General features: G+C 44.5%; 1 protein-coding gene across 3 annotated transcripts in view; it reads left to right on the forward strand.

Annotated features, from left to right (window-relative positions):
* The window catches only part of PTPN11 (protein tyrosine phosphatase non-receptor type 11), a 72,065-nt gene that overhangs the window by 41,680 nt on the left and 15,398 nt on the right, over window positions 1-14,987 (forward strand). For 2 of the 3 annotated variants that reach the window (XM_081036903.1, XM_081036904.1), the window contains exons 7-13: window positions 896-992; window positions 3,415-3,494; window positions 3,619-3,777; window positions 8,216-8,347; window positions 12,317-12,471; window positions 13,415-13,482; window positions 13,998-14,149. In XM_081036903.1, coding sequence (XP_080893029.1) covers window positions 896-992; window positions 3,415-3,494; window positions 3,619-3,777; window positions 8,216-8,347; window positions 12,317-12,471; window positions 13,415-13,482; window positions 13,998-14,149 — 843 coding nt within the window. Of the gene's footprint in view, window positions 1-895; window positions 993-3,414; window positions 3,495-3,618; window positions 3,778-8,215; window positions 8,348-12,304; window positions 12,472-13,414; window positions 13,483-13,997; window positions 14,150-14,987 lie in introns of all 3 variants that reach the window. The other variant, XM_081036902.1, reaches the window with a different exon arrangement.

Consider the following 14,987-nt stretch of genomic DNA (forward strand, 5'->3'; position numbering starts at 1 on the left):
TCGGCTAACAAAGCTGGCGTGCCCACCATCCAGTGGTACCCAGACCGCTTCTACTGTCCTCTTGTTTTCAGGGCTGAGCACTGATATCCAGCTTCTGAATTAAACAACAGTAAGAGGAGGCAGATCTTAAACACCTTAAGTACATGGGTTGCATCTTTATTTGTATCGTGGACACTGCTGCCCACTGTCTCATTTTTTTTTTTTTAATTAAATTTATTGGGGTAACATTGGTTAATAACATTATACACTTTGGATGTATAACTTTGTAATTCAGCTGTGTATTCTATTGTGGGGTCACCACCTGAAAGTCTAGCCTCCTTCCGTCACCATATATTTGATCCCCTTTACCCTCTTCTTCCTCCCTTCGGCTTTCATTCTTAATAATTGTTATGTTAAAAGGTTTCTCCTTGGGGAAATATTTCCTCATTGTAGAAAATTGAAGCAAAAGAGAATTTTAAAAAGGAGAAGAAGGAAAAGAAGAAGGCCTTTATAATCCCACTACCCTGAAAAAATTTCTTATATACACAGGCGAATGCAAATCTATGGCTTACATCATACACTGTTTTGGAAGTTTGATGTTCTTTTCACTTAACATTTATTCTGCTCATCGTTCCAAGGCACGAAATATCCTCCTAGAACATCTTTTAAATGGCTGCAGGACATTCTTTTGTATGAATGAGCAATAGTGTTATTTAGGCAGCTCTTGCCGGTTGGACATTTATGTTGTTTCTTATGTTTTTTGCCACTATTGCTACAATCAAGATGAGCATTCTTGTAGCTATTGCACATGACTGTGAATATTTCTTAGGATAAATTCCTTAAAGCAGAAATGCTAAGCCAGGCTTTCTTTTTTTTTTGAGACTTTTGATAATATTTTATTTTTGTTTCTCTCTAGACACTACAACAACAAGAGTGCAAACTTCTCTACAGCCGTAAAGAGGGTCAGAGGCAAGAAAATAAGAACAAAAATAGATATAAAAACATCCTGCCCTGTAAGTAGCAATATTCTGCTCGGTGACAGTCACTCGTGGAGATTCTGGTTCCCAGAATCCCTGTAACTTTTCCTGAGGGACGTGAGCCCTTCTCAGCAGACCTGAGGCATTCATCTCTTTTAATTGTGAGCAGTTTTCAAAACAATCAACTGTGGTGGCGACTGATGGCCTCATTCCCTGAGTTCCTGTGGTGCTGTTACTGAGTGAAATTGCCACTGGGAGGTTTGGAGTGTGGCTATGTCCTCCTGTTAATTAATTTTGTCTGCCTATGAGCGATCCTCTCAAGGCTTGCCATCTCCTACTGTCCGGCCACACCAGGAGCCACAGGGGTCTCAGACCTGTGTCCTTGCTCGGCATTACCTGGTCTATGGGTCTTGGGAAAGACACGCCTCCTTCTGAGACTCTGTTCCTTCATCCGGGGAACACAAGCTTCTTCTGGGAGCTCTTACAACTGTTCTGCTCCCTGATGTCCTGAGCTCCAGTGACTGGAGATGCGGGCATATACCCACACTTTGCTCAGAAGAGGACCGTGTGATAAAGCAGTACCTCCTTTAAAACCCCTATGCTGCCAGGTAAAGCCCGGATTGCACCTTGGGGGGAAAGAGGCCTGGAAGGATGTAGGCCTTCGACGAGGATCCCAGAAGTGACACTAAACAGTTGTCATAGCTTTCCTTTCCTGAGGGCTGACTGTGTACCCAACTCTCTGCGTCCGTATCTCCATCCGCACCACATGCACATGAAGCAGGTGTTCTTACTATCCCCATTTTATAGACTGTTTTATTAAGGTCGCAAGTAGGGGGAGGTGGGAGAACCAGTACTGGAGCTCCCTAGGTCGCTGCTCTTAGCATCACACTCTAATGCACGGTCTCCAGGCTGGGCCTGCAGGGCAATCCACTGTGCGGAAGGGAAGGAACATGTAGAACTTCTCTGGATTTATATACTTTACTTAAAAAAACAAAAGGAAAAGAAAAAATTAAGTCTGAGGTACAGATTGATGGCAGTGTATGCATAAAATATTGACCCAACTTAAAAATAAGGCTTGTTCGTATATATAATTGTATATATATGTATATATTTCAGTGTTCAAAAACTATTATTAAAGTATATTGGGGGGCATGATTAAATTAGAAGAGCATTGTTGTAATGTCTCGTCAGGTCAAAGCCATTTTGTCACATATTGCAAACCGATTCGTGCGTGTGTGTGTGTGTGTGTGTGTGTGTGTGTGTGTGTGTGAGAGAGAGAGAGAGAGAGAGAGAGAGAGAGAGAGAGTCTTTTTCTGTATACATATGCACACATGCGTGGTGTATATCACATCCATATGGATTATTTGTAACGTGTGTAGGTGAGGATGGGAAAAAGTGGAGGCATTGATAATACTGGGAAAGGGCAATGCGGAATTTGTAGGAAGTCAGTTTGAGCCCCAGCGTGGTCCTAATGACCGTGGAGCGGCCTCATCCTTTTCATGTGTAAGTTTTCATTTCTGCTCAGGAGGTCTAATGGTGCTCATTAGTAAGACATAGGGAGGTGGGGGAAGACGAAGGGAACAGAAGTATGCAGTTTCTAAATAGAGTATGATTGTCCTTTCCTCCCTTTGAGATCCCAGTCGGACATTTCCTCTGATTAACGTCTTACTTCTTTAAAGATGTGGAGTCTGAGGCAAAAGAACGTTATTCTATTAAGACATGCAACTGTATTACTAATTCCCATTGTAAAATGTGTCATTAGGTAGCCACTCAGATTTGTATGCCGCCTACTATACTTTTTGTTCACAATTTAGTCAGTTGATACCATCAGAATCTTGTCTTCTAGGTAGTATTGTATGTCATTCTGCTTCATCAAAAAAACCAAAAAGCCTTTTTATTATGGAAAGTTCAGATGTGTTCCAAAGTAGACAGAATAGTATAAAGAGCTCACATGTACCGTCACCCAGCCAGCTCCAACAATTGTCAACTCATGCCCAATCTTGTTTCATCTCTACTCAGATCTACTCCTCTCTCCCGAGGTTATTTTGAAGCAAATCTTAGACATCATGCCATTTATCTGTATTTGACTTTTCCCTTTAAAAAAAAAACAAAGAAAAAACTTTTTTGTTTTGAGTAATTTTAGATTCACAAAAAGTGACAAAAATACGTAGAACGTTCCCATGCACCCTTTACCCCGCTTTTCCCAATGATTATAATATTTTATGTATTCCGTAGTATATTATCAAAACCGGGACCTTGACACTGCTACTTTATTCTTCTTGAAGAAAGCATTATGAGGCATCCGCCAGTGTTCAGATGATTGTGGTGCTTACTTGGGATTTAATGTTTTATGTGGTCTTATCATTAAATGAACAAAACTTGGACCAGGTTGAGAATGAACTGATTTGTTCTGAAAAGGTCTCAGTAGTTTTGTGACTTTGGTCTCTTTTTCTTCCAGTTGACCATACCAGGGTTGTTCTGCATGACGGTGATCCCAACGAGCCCGTATCAGATTACATCAATGCAAATATCATCATGGTAAACTTAGCTTTTCAGTGTTTTCGGACCATTCATTGCTAGCCTGTTTTTGTATCTTAAATCGTTCCTTGTGTCCTGAAAGCAACTTTCAAATGTCTGAAGGGTTTTCTTCTTAAATTTCTAGCCTGAATTTGAAACCAAGTGCAACAATTCAAAGCCCAAAAAGAGTTATATTGCCACACAAGGCTGTCTGCAAAATACGGTGAATGACTTTTGGCGGATGGTGTTTCAGGAGAACTCCCGAGTGATTGTCATGACAACAAAAGAAGTGGAGAGAGGAAAGGTATACTGCATACTCTTTTGATAGAAATGTTTAAAGTATCAGACACATCAGGTTGACCATGTTAAGAACTGACTAAACAAATTAAGCTTACTCTAACTGACCCTCTGGCATAAAGGGAGTAGAGTAGAACAGACTTGATTATCATGTGCCTTAATGCAGTTTTCTTTATATTTCTTCTGCTTGGGATTCATTGAGCTTCTTGGATTTACAGTTTTGTTTTTCAAATTTGGATAATGTTCACTATTCTTCAAATATGTACCCCCACCCCACCCTGTCCTGGGATATCGATCACACATATATTAGGCTGTTTGGAGTTGTCCTACGGCTCACGGAAGCTTTGTTCATTTTTTCCCAGTCCTGTTTTTTCTCTTTGTGTTTAATTTTGAATATTTCTTTTCCTATGTCTTTAAGTTAATTCTTTTCTTCTGCAACAATTAATCTGCTGTTAGTCCTATTCAGTGTTTTTTTGTTTGTTTTCTTCCTCATGGTATACACTGTACTTTTCATCTCTGAAGTTCTATTTGAGTCTTTGTAATATTTTCTATCTTTTTCACTTGCATCATTTCTTGTACCTTTTGAACATAATGGGATATATTTATAATGACTATTTTAATGTCCTTGTCACTAATCCTATTACATGCATCATTTTAGTTTTTCAGTTTTTTAGTCATTTAAGGTGGGAAGGTAAACTAGTCCTGTTAACTCACTGTATCCAGAAGCAGAGGTCAAAAAGGGGCGTGTAAGAAGGCCTGTCCAGTGCTTGCAGGCGATTAGAGTACAAATAAACAGTGATTTCACTGGTCATATAACCTATACTTATCGTGACTTTTAAGCATTTAAAAATTAATTTGAATTACCTAAACAATATAGTCATTATTCAAACATCTGGTAGTTAAATTTGCTTTTGTCACCATCTGTTTCCCACCCATTTTAGTCCCCTCCTCCAACATAAACCCTGTTATCAGTTTGCTGTGTATTCTTCTACGCTGTCTTCTTGGCATTTACTACACATGTGCATGTATTATAGGCATTACGATGGGCCTGACATCCTTACATTTATATATGTATACATATTTATATACATATATGTACCTGTAAAATATATAGTGCTGTTTTCTGGGGAAAAAATATGAAAAAGTGCTTTCATACTGTGACTTTATTGTGTATCTTTGGTTTTTCTCCACCCGCTAAATATCTGTTCTCACTTCTTCTGTTTGCTAATACATATTGGCCTATCTCATTCTTTTTAGTAATTGCATGATGCCCTATGGTATGGGTGTACCATAATTGAACCATTGTGCTTTGGGCATTTAAGTGTTTTAGCTTTTGCTTATCTTTTCTTTTTTGTGTATATGGCAAGTGTTTCTCTAGGTTAGATGTCAAAAACTGCTAGGTCATAGGGTGTGCGTGTTGTGAATTTATAGAAGTTCTGATAAACTGCCTTCCACGTTGTCCCATGTACACTCCCCCAGCAGCGTATGCCTAGTACCCGTCTCCCCACATTCTTCATGATACCTCAGGTTTTTAAAAATTGTAACATCTCACACTTACAAGCAGATGAATCTCGCTGAGTGATAGCTCTATGTGTTATCCCAAAGCGAGTCCATCCACATGGACTTTTTTATTTTTTTTTTGATGTATTCATTTCTTTATTAGTAGTGCTTTGAACAGAGCTTGGCACTAGTAGGGGCTCAAAACACGTTTTTTTCCAAAAATAAATAAATCCCTATATAACCTAGATAGAGCCCAATGCCTGATACAGAGCAAGCAATCAAAAAATGTTTGTTGAATAAATGACACAAGAACATATTAAAATTAAAAATATGTCAAAGAATTTGCAGATTTGTGAAGAAGTCAAAGCTACTCTTTGACTAAAAGTTAAATCTCTTCCTCTCTGTGTTCCCTTTCTTCCCCTCATTTTTTTTTTAATTAATTAGATTTATTGGAGTGACAATTGTTAGTAAATTTACATAGATTTCAGGTGTACATAGATTTCAGGTGTACAATTCTGTATTACATCGTCTATAAATCCCATTGTGTGTTCACCACCCAGAGTCAGTTCTCCTTCCATCACCATATATTTGATCCCCCTTACCCTCATCTCCCACCCCCCACGCCCCTTACCCTCTGGTAACCACTAAATTACTGTCTGTGTCTATGAGTTTTTGTTTCTCATTTGTTTGTCTTGTTCTTTTGTTGTTTTTGGTTTATATACCACATATCAGTGAAATCATAGGGTTCTCTGCTTTTTCTGTCTGACTTATTTCACTTAGCATTATACTCTCAAGATCCATCCATACATGGACTTTTTAATATGGAAAAGTTCAGTGTTTGTGTTCTAGTTGGAGTTTTCTTTAGATCTACTTTAATTGGTTTATATAAAAGTTGTGTGGACTATGGCAGTTGTACATATGGGTTAAACCTAAGACGGATGGGTGACTTTGGATTTTAGTCCTCCTAGTGTAGTTTTCATATCAGTTGTGAGGGGCACTGTGATTTTATGAGATTTTCGTTGTTGTGCTACTAGGTGGTACATTTCTGAATACCCCTGAGGCCGGCTCTTGTCGTTGTGGTACAGAGGCCTTCTGCAGTACCTATGTGCCTGCAGTAACATTGGTTGTTCTTGACTTGATGGACAAGTTAAGATGTCGTCATGGTTTCCACTTCAGGCGAGTTTCACCTGCCCTCAGAATGGAAAGGAAAACTGAACCCTCTGCCCTGCATGTTGCCTGATATGTAGAGCCAGGAAGCCAGCCATTCTCAGCGGACTTGGGGGCTGTGAAGAGAGGGTGCTCGTGTCACTTCAGAGGAATCAGTATCGGTCCCTTTCAGAAGAGCTGCCAGGAGCTCCTGGAACAGACAGACACTGGGCCAAATCACTCTGCCCCACCCCTCATTTCCACATCCCAGTCTGTGCCTGTTTTCCCATTCTTCCTCTTTACTTGGTGGGTGGAGAGGATGACATGATGGGCTTTTATTCCCTCCACAGGCCTTTCTGACACCCTGCTCTCTCAGTTATCAGTATCCCCACCGCTGCACAGAAGAAAACCCAGACTCTAGGTTCCCTTTGTTTGCTGGGATTTAATTTAAAAGCCAAAGTATTAGTTCTCTCACCTTTTAGAATTTGTCAAGGTTTCCATCAGAGTGTGGAAAATTAGGAGGCGGGCTGGAGTAGTTTGCAGATGTGTAAGGTCAGCTCAACTGTTTCAGAATTGTGATTTAATTTTGTGTCCTCTTAAGTGATAGCAGTGCTTCGAGTTGATTAGCCAATGACAGCATTGAGTGCAGTTAATATTAAAAGTGTTTATTTGGGGGGGAAAATGGTATCAAAGCTGTCAAAGAGGCATTTGGATCTGCAAAATACTGGAGGGAAAGCTGAATTCAAGATAATAAGTTAAAAGCCCCCAAACTGTGCCAAGCAAAAAAGTCAAAACATTCATTATATCCTTCTGTTGAACTTTCCTCCTACCCTGGTTTGTTTTGTTTGTCTGGTTTTTGTTTTTTTATCATTGACTATGGGGATAGTCTGCAGCTGCTCTTTTATTTCCAGTTTTATAACTGAATTTCTCTGTCTTCCTAATATACAAGGACAATGTCTCTTGCTGATATTTGTGTCTCGGTTGTGGAAAGCGAGGGGTGTAGGTGACCGTGCCTAGAAAAAAAGAAAAACCAAACACAAAATCATTCTTTGCCCAGGACACATCACCAAATGTATACAGACTCGTCTCTCATTGAGTGGAATCTCTTCCTCCTTAGCAGCAAGCATGATTTTCTTGGAGCCATATTTTCCCCTCCGTCAGCTCTGAAGCCCGCAGCTCTTGCAGGCTTGGCATTCCCAGGCACCCAGTGAAGCGAAGGTCACGTGTGCAGTAGGTATCAAGTGGATCTGGATATAGAAAAAGCAGCTGGTTCAAAACCTCCTCGGCTGCCTTGCTGTGCTGGAGGTATTCACACTTGGGTTAGATCAGGCGCGGTGTCATCCTACACTGGGGCGGAAATGAACCAGACAGCCTGGCTGGTTGGGCAGCCACCTCCAGAGTCCTTGCTTGCCTTCCCTGCAGAGTGACTGGCAGAGCTCTAGAATTCAAAACTCAGTCGTTGCTAGACAGCACTCTCCAGCTGGCCAGTCCCTCTCTTTGCACCTTTGATTCTTTAGAGATAAATATATAGGCCTTGACTCTCCTTTGACGTGTGTCTTGGATCCGACAACTCTGCAAAGACAGCCTTTTCATCCCCCTTCTCCCTGAGTCTCCGAGCACCTCTCTTCTTACATGAACTCTTCTTTTCTTTTTTTTTGAAAATCTGAGTTAAATGCTAGAGAGGCCATTTTTCCATGTTAGTGGTCGTTAAGCAAGACTTGAACATTTGTCTTCTCGTGGTTTAGGCTTTTAATTCCGAGTTCACAGAGATTAACGGTCTTTTCTCTGATCCCTTCCAGAGTAAATGTGTCAAATACTGGCCCGACGAGTATGCTCTAAAAGAATACGGGGTCATGCGTGTTAGGAACGTCAAAGAAAGTGCCGCCCACGACTATACGTTAAGAGAACTTAAACTTTCAAAGGTTGGACAAGTAAGTATATTGTCGTATTTTAGAGACTTTGGGAACTGTTCACGGTATGCAGTAACCCAGAGTCGTGCAGTCACTCGTGCTTGCGTACATTCATGGCATTCGTTCACTCACTGATTCAGTGGCCATTATTGGGTGCCTTCTGTGTGCCAGGTACAGTCGGGGCACTACTGGTCCATTGCGGACAAGATAGGGCCAGCCTCTGCCCTCACAGATCCTAGGGAGACAGAGGTGAAAAAGTGCACAGCCGGCGCGGCTTTCTGACCGTGCTGTCTATGGAGGCAACAGGATAATAGAGAGAGGGACCGGGTACCTGAGGTGGGGGGAACAGGGAGGGCCTCTCTCAGGGAGGGTCCCCTGAGCTGAGACCTGGGTGGAGGAGCTAGGCATCTACCGAGTCAGGAGAAGAGTATCCCAAGCAGAGGCCACAGCAAGTGCAAAGACCCTACGGTTTATGTAGTGGTCACATTCCATGGCTTCAGAATTTAATTGAATGTCATTCAGGTTTGCTTCTGGGGTGACTAACTTTACAAAGCAGGGTTATATCTGGATTCATTTAATTTCGTGGTTAGAGAGGGGCTTACTGGTTCCAGGTCTTCTGGGGATACAAAGATGAATGAGACAGCCTTGGTCTTCAAGGATGCGATCCTGTAGCAGCGAGAAGCCACATACACAAATAGCTGTGCTCCAGAGTGGACGAGGGCTCCAGCTCACGTCTAAAGGGCTGTGGTGCTGCAAAGGCTGGGCTTCCTTCCAGCTGGGGCATAGAGAGACTGTCTCCCAAGAGGCTGGGCGCTTAAGGATGGGGATTCTGTGGGGGAAGATGGTGGAGAGAGGGCATCCCACATGGAGGTATCACTGAGCCTCCATACGCAAGTGCCAAGTGTAGGGAAGTGGGATTTACAGGGACCGACAGCCAGTGGTGAATCTAGGGAATAAACGTGGCTGGAGGCTGGGACCGTCAGGAAGAGTCCCAACCGTCACGCTAAGAAATATGAACTTGGTGCATTAGTTAGCATGAAACCCGTAATGGTTCTTGGGCCACATGAACACACACGCAGAACCATGTGCTAGGAACCTGTCTGACAGCCCAGCCCGGGGTGGGGTGGATGAGGATGGGTGACCCTGGTGGCTGCTAGGCCTGTTTGGAGTCCCTACGGTGGTCTAGGTCTGACAGTCTCCTTTCCACATATCCCAGAGACTCCAGCCGTTTGTTTTGTTTTTGTTTTGTTTTGTTTTGTTTTACTTCTTAGTCCTTCCTTTGGAAATAAATACTATGTTAAAATGTCAGAATAAATTCTGGAAGAGAAGTGATGGGTATGAGAAATACCCTGGGGTGACGACAGCAAGGTGAGGGGATAGTCTGGCTATTGGGGGACAAGGAGGAGACATTAAAGACATCTTAGGGTTTTGGGCCTGCGTGGATGGTGGCGCTGTGGCGGAGGTCAGAAAAGCTGCAAGAAGATGTATGAGATGGTATGGCTAGAATTGTGGAGGTGCAAGTTGGTAGGGTGATGGCAGGGCGGCGGGAAAACGACGACCGACTGGAAGTAATTGGGGAGGTCGACATGAGGGGATTTGAGGATGGAACGAATGAGGGGGTGAGGGTGGCATTCAGGGTGGCCGCAGTTTTCTAGCTTGAGAAATGGGGCAGGTGGTGCGGATCTGAGGAGGGGGGAGGGTGAAGAAGAACCCCCGGACATGCCTTTGAGACATCAAAGTGAAGGTACCAGGGAGAGGATGCAGGGATGGAGGTTGGGCAGGACGGGAGGTGGGCTGCAGAGCATCGTGGAAGGATCGGTTACGATCAGGGGAGGACTATTCTTCTGTGGCAACGGGGGACAGAGGAGAAAGTGGGCACCAATGCAGGCAGGGGAGCCGAAGTGGATTTTCTCTGTATGCTCTATCAGGCATGGGACAAAGCCATTCGAAGGGACTAAGAAGAGATGAAATTTTGGATGAAAGTGGGAAAAGTATGAAATACTAATTGTGTAGAAAGGACAAGAAATGCAGTAAATTTCTGGGCAGAGCTGAGTGCCCATTGGAGGTGGTGAACATGAATATTTAGTGCCACCAATCATCTGCTGTGTGATTTTTCTCCATGGACACTCTGCTCTGTTCCTCCCATACACAACAGAAAATGGGTGGTTGGCTTCTTCCAGGCCTGGGGTGTAGTGCATGGAGAGAGGGTTGAGGGGGTGGAGGGCTGTGATGGACAGCAATTGCCAGGAGAGTGGGAGGGACTGAACTGGATAAAGGGGTGGGACTAAAGAGCTGGAAACCCCCGTGGTCGTGATCCAGGGTGAGATCCTGGAACTTCTGATGTCAGTGGGCTGCAGTTCTGCTGATGGTGCGGAGAGGACTGGAGTTCAATCTAATGCAGAGACTGTGAGAGGAGCTAGAAAAAAACGTAGCTGTCAAGCAGAAATGTGAGAGATTTAGAGGACGTTGGACAAAGGTTCTAGAGCGGGTTTTCTTCGGTTTTAGTGATAAACTACCCATCTTCTCGTTATCAGATGTTTCTGAGTAGCAGGTGGATTTTTCTTTTAGTTTTAGTGATAAACCATCCATCTTCTCGTTATCAGAGAATTTTAAGTAGCAGGTACGGGAAATGTCTACATTTGGTTTTTTGTTTTGTACCCTCAGATGCAATTGCTGATATGGGACCTGTCATTTCTCCAGAATTGCTGGTCCCATATTATTGCTTTTGTATAACAGGTTACATTTTTGCTAAGGTGCTATCACACAATCTCATTTACACCTCCTAACTGCCTGGGAAGGAGGAGTTGGGCCAGCGACCTCAGTGACCTTTTAACGAGGAGAAAGGAGCATGGATGGATACGCAGGGCAACTGGGTCTGTCTCATTCTCCGACTGCCTTTCTGTGACTGTTGCCCCTTGATGTTAGCTCACTGGTAACATCCAGAAAAATTTTTTTCATGACATCAGCAAACAAGTCAAGAAAAGATAATTGTGTTTCAGATTCCTTGGCTGGCTTGAAGGTCACTGGTGGTGGACACTGGTCTAATTACTCTTTTTCTCTCCTTTTTTTTTTTTTTTTTTTTAAATCCCCTTTAAAAATCTCCCTTAGCTTGGATTATCTCCAGATATACTGGGAGAAGATGTAGTGATGAGTAATGATACTCAGTGACCTCACCTGGGTGCACCCAGAACTCAGTGCTTTTGGGTCTTTGTGGCCTTGGGACCATTGTTGACCTTTGTGAGTGTCCAGTCTCCTCAGAGGAGCCAGTGTGCTGAGTCTCTTCCCGTCTGCTGAGCAGTGGCTCTGTGTTGAATTGCTCTTGTTTAATCCCCACCATGGTATCGTGAGAGACAGATTATTATTTCCATTTGCAAATGAAGAAACTGAGGCCACGTGATGTCCAGGCACCATAGTGAGTGTGCAAGGCGGGGTCTGGGCCTAAACCCAGCCATCTGCTTGCAAAGCATGTCTTCTTATCTACTTTGCACTCCACAGAAGTTTAAAATAGGATGTTAGAATAAGTGTGCGGCTGGGGGAGGGGAGAAGGTTTGGGTACAGAAGAACCAGGAAGAACGAGTGACTTGAGGAAATACCTGTTTTCTGGTCTGGTGGGAGGAGAGCCCCGGGTCCCGGACGCCTCAGCTGCCTCCTGAGTTGAGCTGCACGTGGACGAGGAGGCTCGGGAACGTTCCCTGCTGTGCATGGTTCAGAGGGCTGATTCAGGTCGGCCTTTGCCGAAGAACAGATTGCCCCGCTAGACATCGGGGTTCTTATGGCAGAGGTAAAGAGTTGCCTCCGGGAGAACTCAGCCAGATCCGAGAGGAGAAGCGATCTGGGGGACTCTGAAGAGGACCTATAAACGGAGCGTGAGGTGCCTCGGTGCCAGCCAGCTCCTTTGGCTCACGTAGGATCTGAGAAAGCGAAACCGGGCAATGCCTCAACCCCTTGATTTATTTAATTCTTTTCTGGTTTTTCTTGGCTCTACTCCAGGGGAATACGGAGAGAACGGTCTGGCAATACCACTTTCGGACCTGGCCGGATCACGGAGTGCCCAGTGACCCCGGGGGCGTGCTGGACTTCCTGGAGGAGGTCCATCATAAGCAGGAGAACATCGTGGATGCGGGACCGGTGGTGGTTCACTGCAGGTGACAGCCGTCCCGCCGCTAGGCCACAGCCTGTCCCGGACCCTAATGCTCAGGGCTTCCTTTTACCCACCCACCCCCACCTCTTTAACTGAGAAAAATTTAGTCTCTGTTTGAGGCCTGGATAAACTGATGAAGGGACAGTTTGACCCCAAAGTATGTTTCTCATGGATCCTACGGAACTGCCAGGTGCTGGGGGTGGCAGATAGGGGTGGTGACACAGTGCCTATCCTTAAGGAGCCCCTCGTCTAGTAATGTTTGCTCGGTTTTCTTTTGTAATGTAGGGTCCCCGTCTTTGATTGTGATTCTATTCTCTTCTACCATAGAAATAATATAGTTTTTTTTTCCCCCTGACAATACACTTGTTTGCTTCAAAAGATTTGGACTTTTGAAGTTCCCACCCAGGCCTCTGGAAGCCATGCTTGTGGCCTCCACCTCAGAGTTTGCAGGCTGCTGGTGCCCAAGTTTGGGCTTCACAGTTATACTGGGGAAAGTTTTGTTTCCTAACTCGTTCATACATTGGGCAAGTAGATGTGTGTGACACTTTATTTGTTCAACAATTTTTTAAAAGCTACTGTTTATTAAGTACTTGCTCTATGTCACCTCTGAGCCCAGTGGTTTTTCATACATGATTCACATTTGATCCTCACAATAACCCTCTGAGGTATGTACCGTCATTCCCATTTCACAGACGAGGAAACTGAGGGTCAGAGAGGTTAAGGGACTTGCCTCAGGCACACCGTACTGGACAAGCTGGGCTCCAAGTGCAGGTTGGCCTGACTCCAGAGCCCTGTGCTCTTAGCAATTATATTTTCAAATACAAATAGACAGTCATAAATACTCCCAAGAGCAGACAGTGGCTCTGTAGAAATTAATGGCTTGGTTTTGAGCATAAAAACCCCGTGAATGACTCTGTTGTCATTGCTTTTTGTCCTTCTGCCCACAGTGCTGGCATTGGCCGGACAGGGACATTCATTGTGATTGATATCCTTATTGACATCATCAGAGAAAAAGGTAGGTCATCTGGAGGGCAAGAAGCTACACTTCCTGTTTTTAGTTTATGGAAGGAAAGTGCTAGTGAAAACAGCCAGGGGAAGGAAATTGGAATGCTAAAAAACTTTCACAAAAAGCTGGGCTGAAGACTTCAACTTTCAGTACGTTTGCCAGAGAACAGAAGTGACGCGGTTTGAGCTTTTGATTAAAATGAAGCCTAGGATCTGTCTATCCCACTGCTGGGGCCTTTTGCTGAATGCACCGTGGTGGTCTCCACGCAGCCACCTCCTCCTTGCTGACGGAATGGGGTGGGTGCTGTTGGGAAGGGAGGGACTCCCGACCTCTGCCACTTTATCGTGCGGTCTGGGAGCACCGGTAATGGCCAGCACGCCAGGGCCGTAGCCTGTGGAACATGTTGGGCCAGGACATTCCACAGTAAATGTGCCTTACCTGTGAGTCTGCTGCAAGCTGTGCATTTCACCCCTTTGCTCTGGCTCTGCACGTTCTCCTGATGCTCCACGCTGCTTGCTTTGTAGGCGTCGACTGTGACATTGACGTCCCCAAAACGATTCAGATGGTGCGGTCTCAGAGGTCGGGGATGGTGCAGACGGAAGCCCAGTATCGGTTCATCTATATGGCCGTCCAGCATTATATTGAAACACTACAGCGCAGGATTGAAGAAGAGCAGGTACCGAGCAAGGCGGGCCGGCGGGCCTGCGGGCCTGAGGATTGTCGTCTTCTTTTCTGAGCAGCTTGCAAATGCTCTCCTTTTGAGCAGGACAGGCTCTGAGAGGTGACTGTCTTTATCTCGGGATGGAAAACGAGTTCCCCACCAGGAAGGGCCTCTCGAACACTAGCCCCTACTTCACAGCTCTGATCTTTCAGTCTGGAGGAGCTTAGGGAGGGGCCCCGTACTGTCAATCATCCTGGCCTGACTGATGGGGGAATGCCCGCACAGAAAAGGTAGGATTTTCCCAGCTCACACAGCACGATCAGAACTCAAAGCCTTGAAGTTTCCAGCCCGTTCCAGTTTTGATCCAGTGCATATTTCTCCTGATTCCATCCCTTAAACAAGTGCTTCACTCTTAATAGCATACGGTGGTTTGAACCACCAATTTGGTCGAGTTGGAAACAGTGAAATTTCAATTTTAATAAGCATGCATAATGGAGAAGAATGTGGAGTTGGAGCCTTTCCATTTGAAGCTATTCACAGCAGACACAAAGCTGAGTTAATTAGGAATAAGCTGAGACGAGGGAAATGAGGAGACGGCCCTTTTGGGAAGCTGTGCTTATCTCCCTGCCCCCACTCCAGCCTCACTGCTGTGCTGCAGACAGAATCGTGTCTAATCATCAGTGATATTTGCCTGCTTTCCCCTGCTTATTTCCTCCCAGCAAACTCGGATTCTCAAAGGGGGACTAAGCTCTTCTCAAAATGGGACCTGCTGCCTAACTGAAAGATTTCTAGCCTAGCAGAATAGCAGCCACATCACCCCAGAGCTTGGTCAGCCAGCGTTAATCAGTTTAGG

Source organism: Rhinolophus hipposideros (genome assembly GCF_964194185.1).
Source record: "Rhinolophus hipposideros genome assembly, chromosome: 24".
Lineage (NCBI taxonomy): Eukaryota > Metazoa > Chordata > Mammalia > Chiroptera > Rhinolophidae > Rhinolophus > Rhinolophus hipposideros.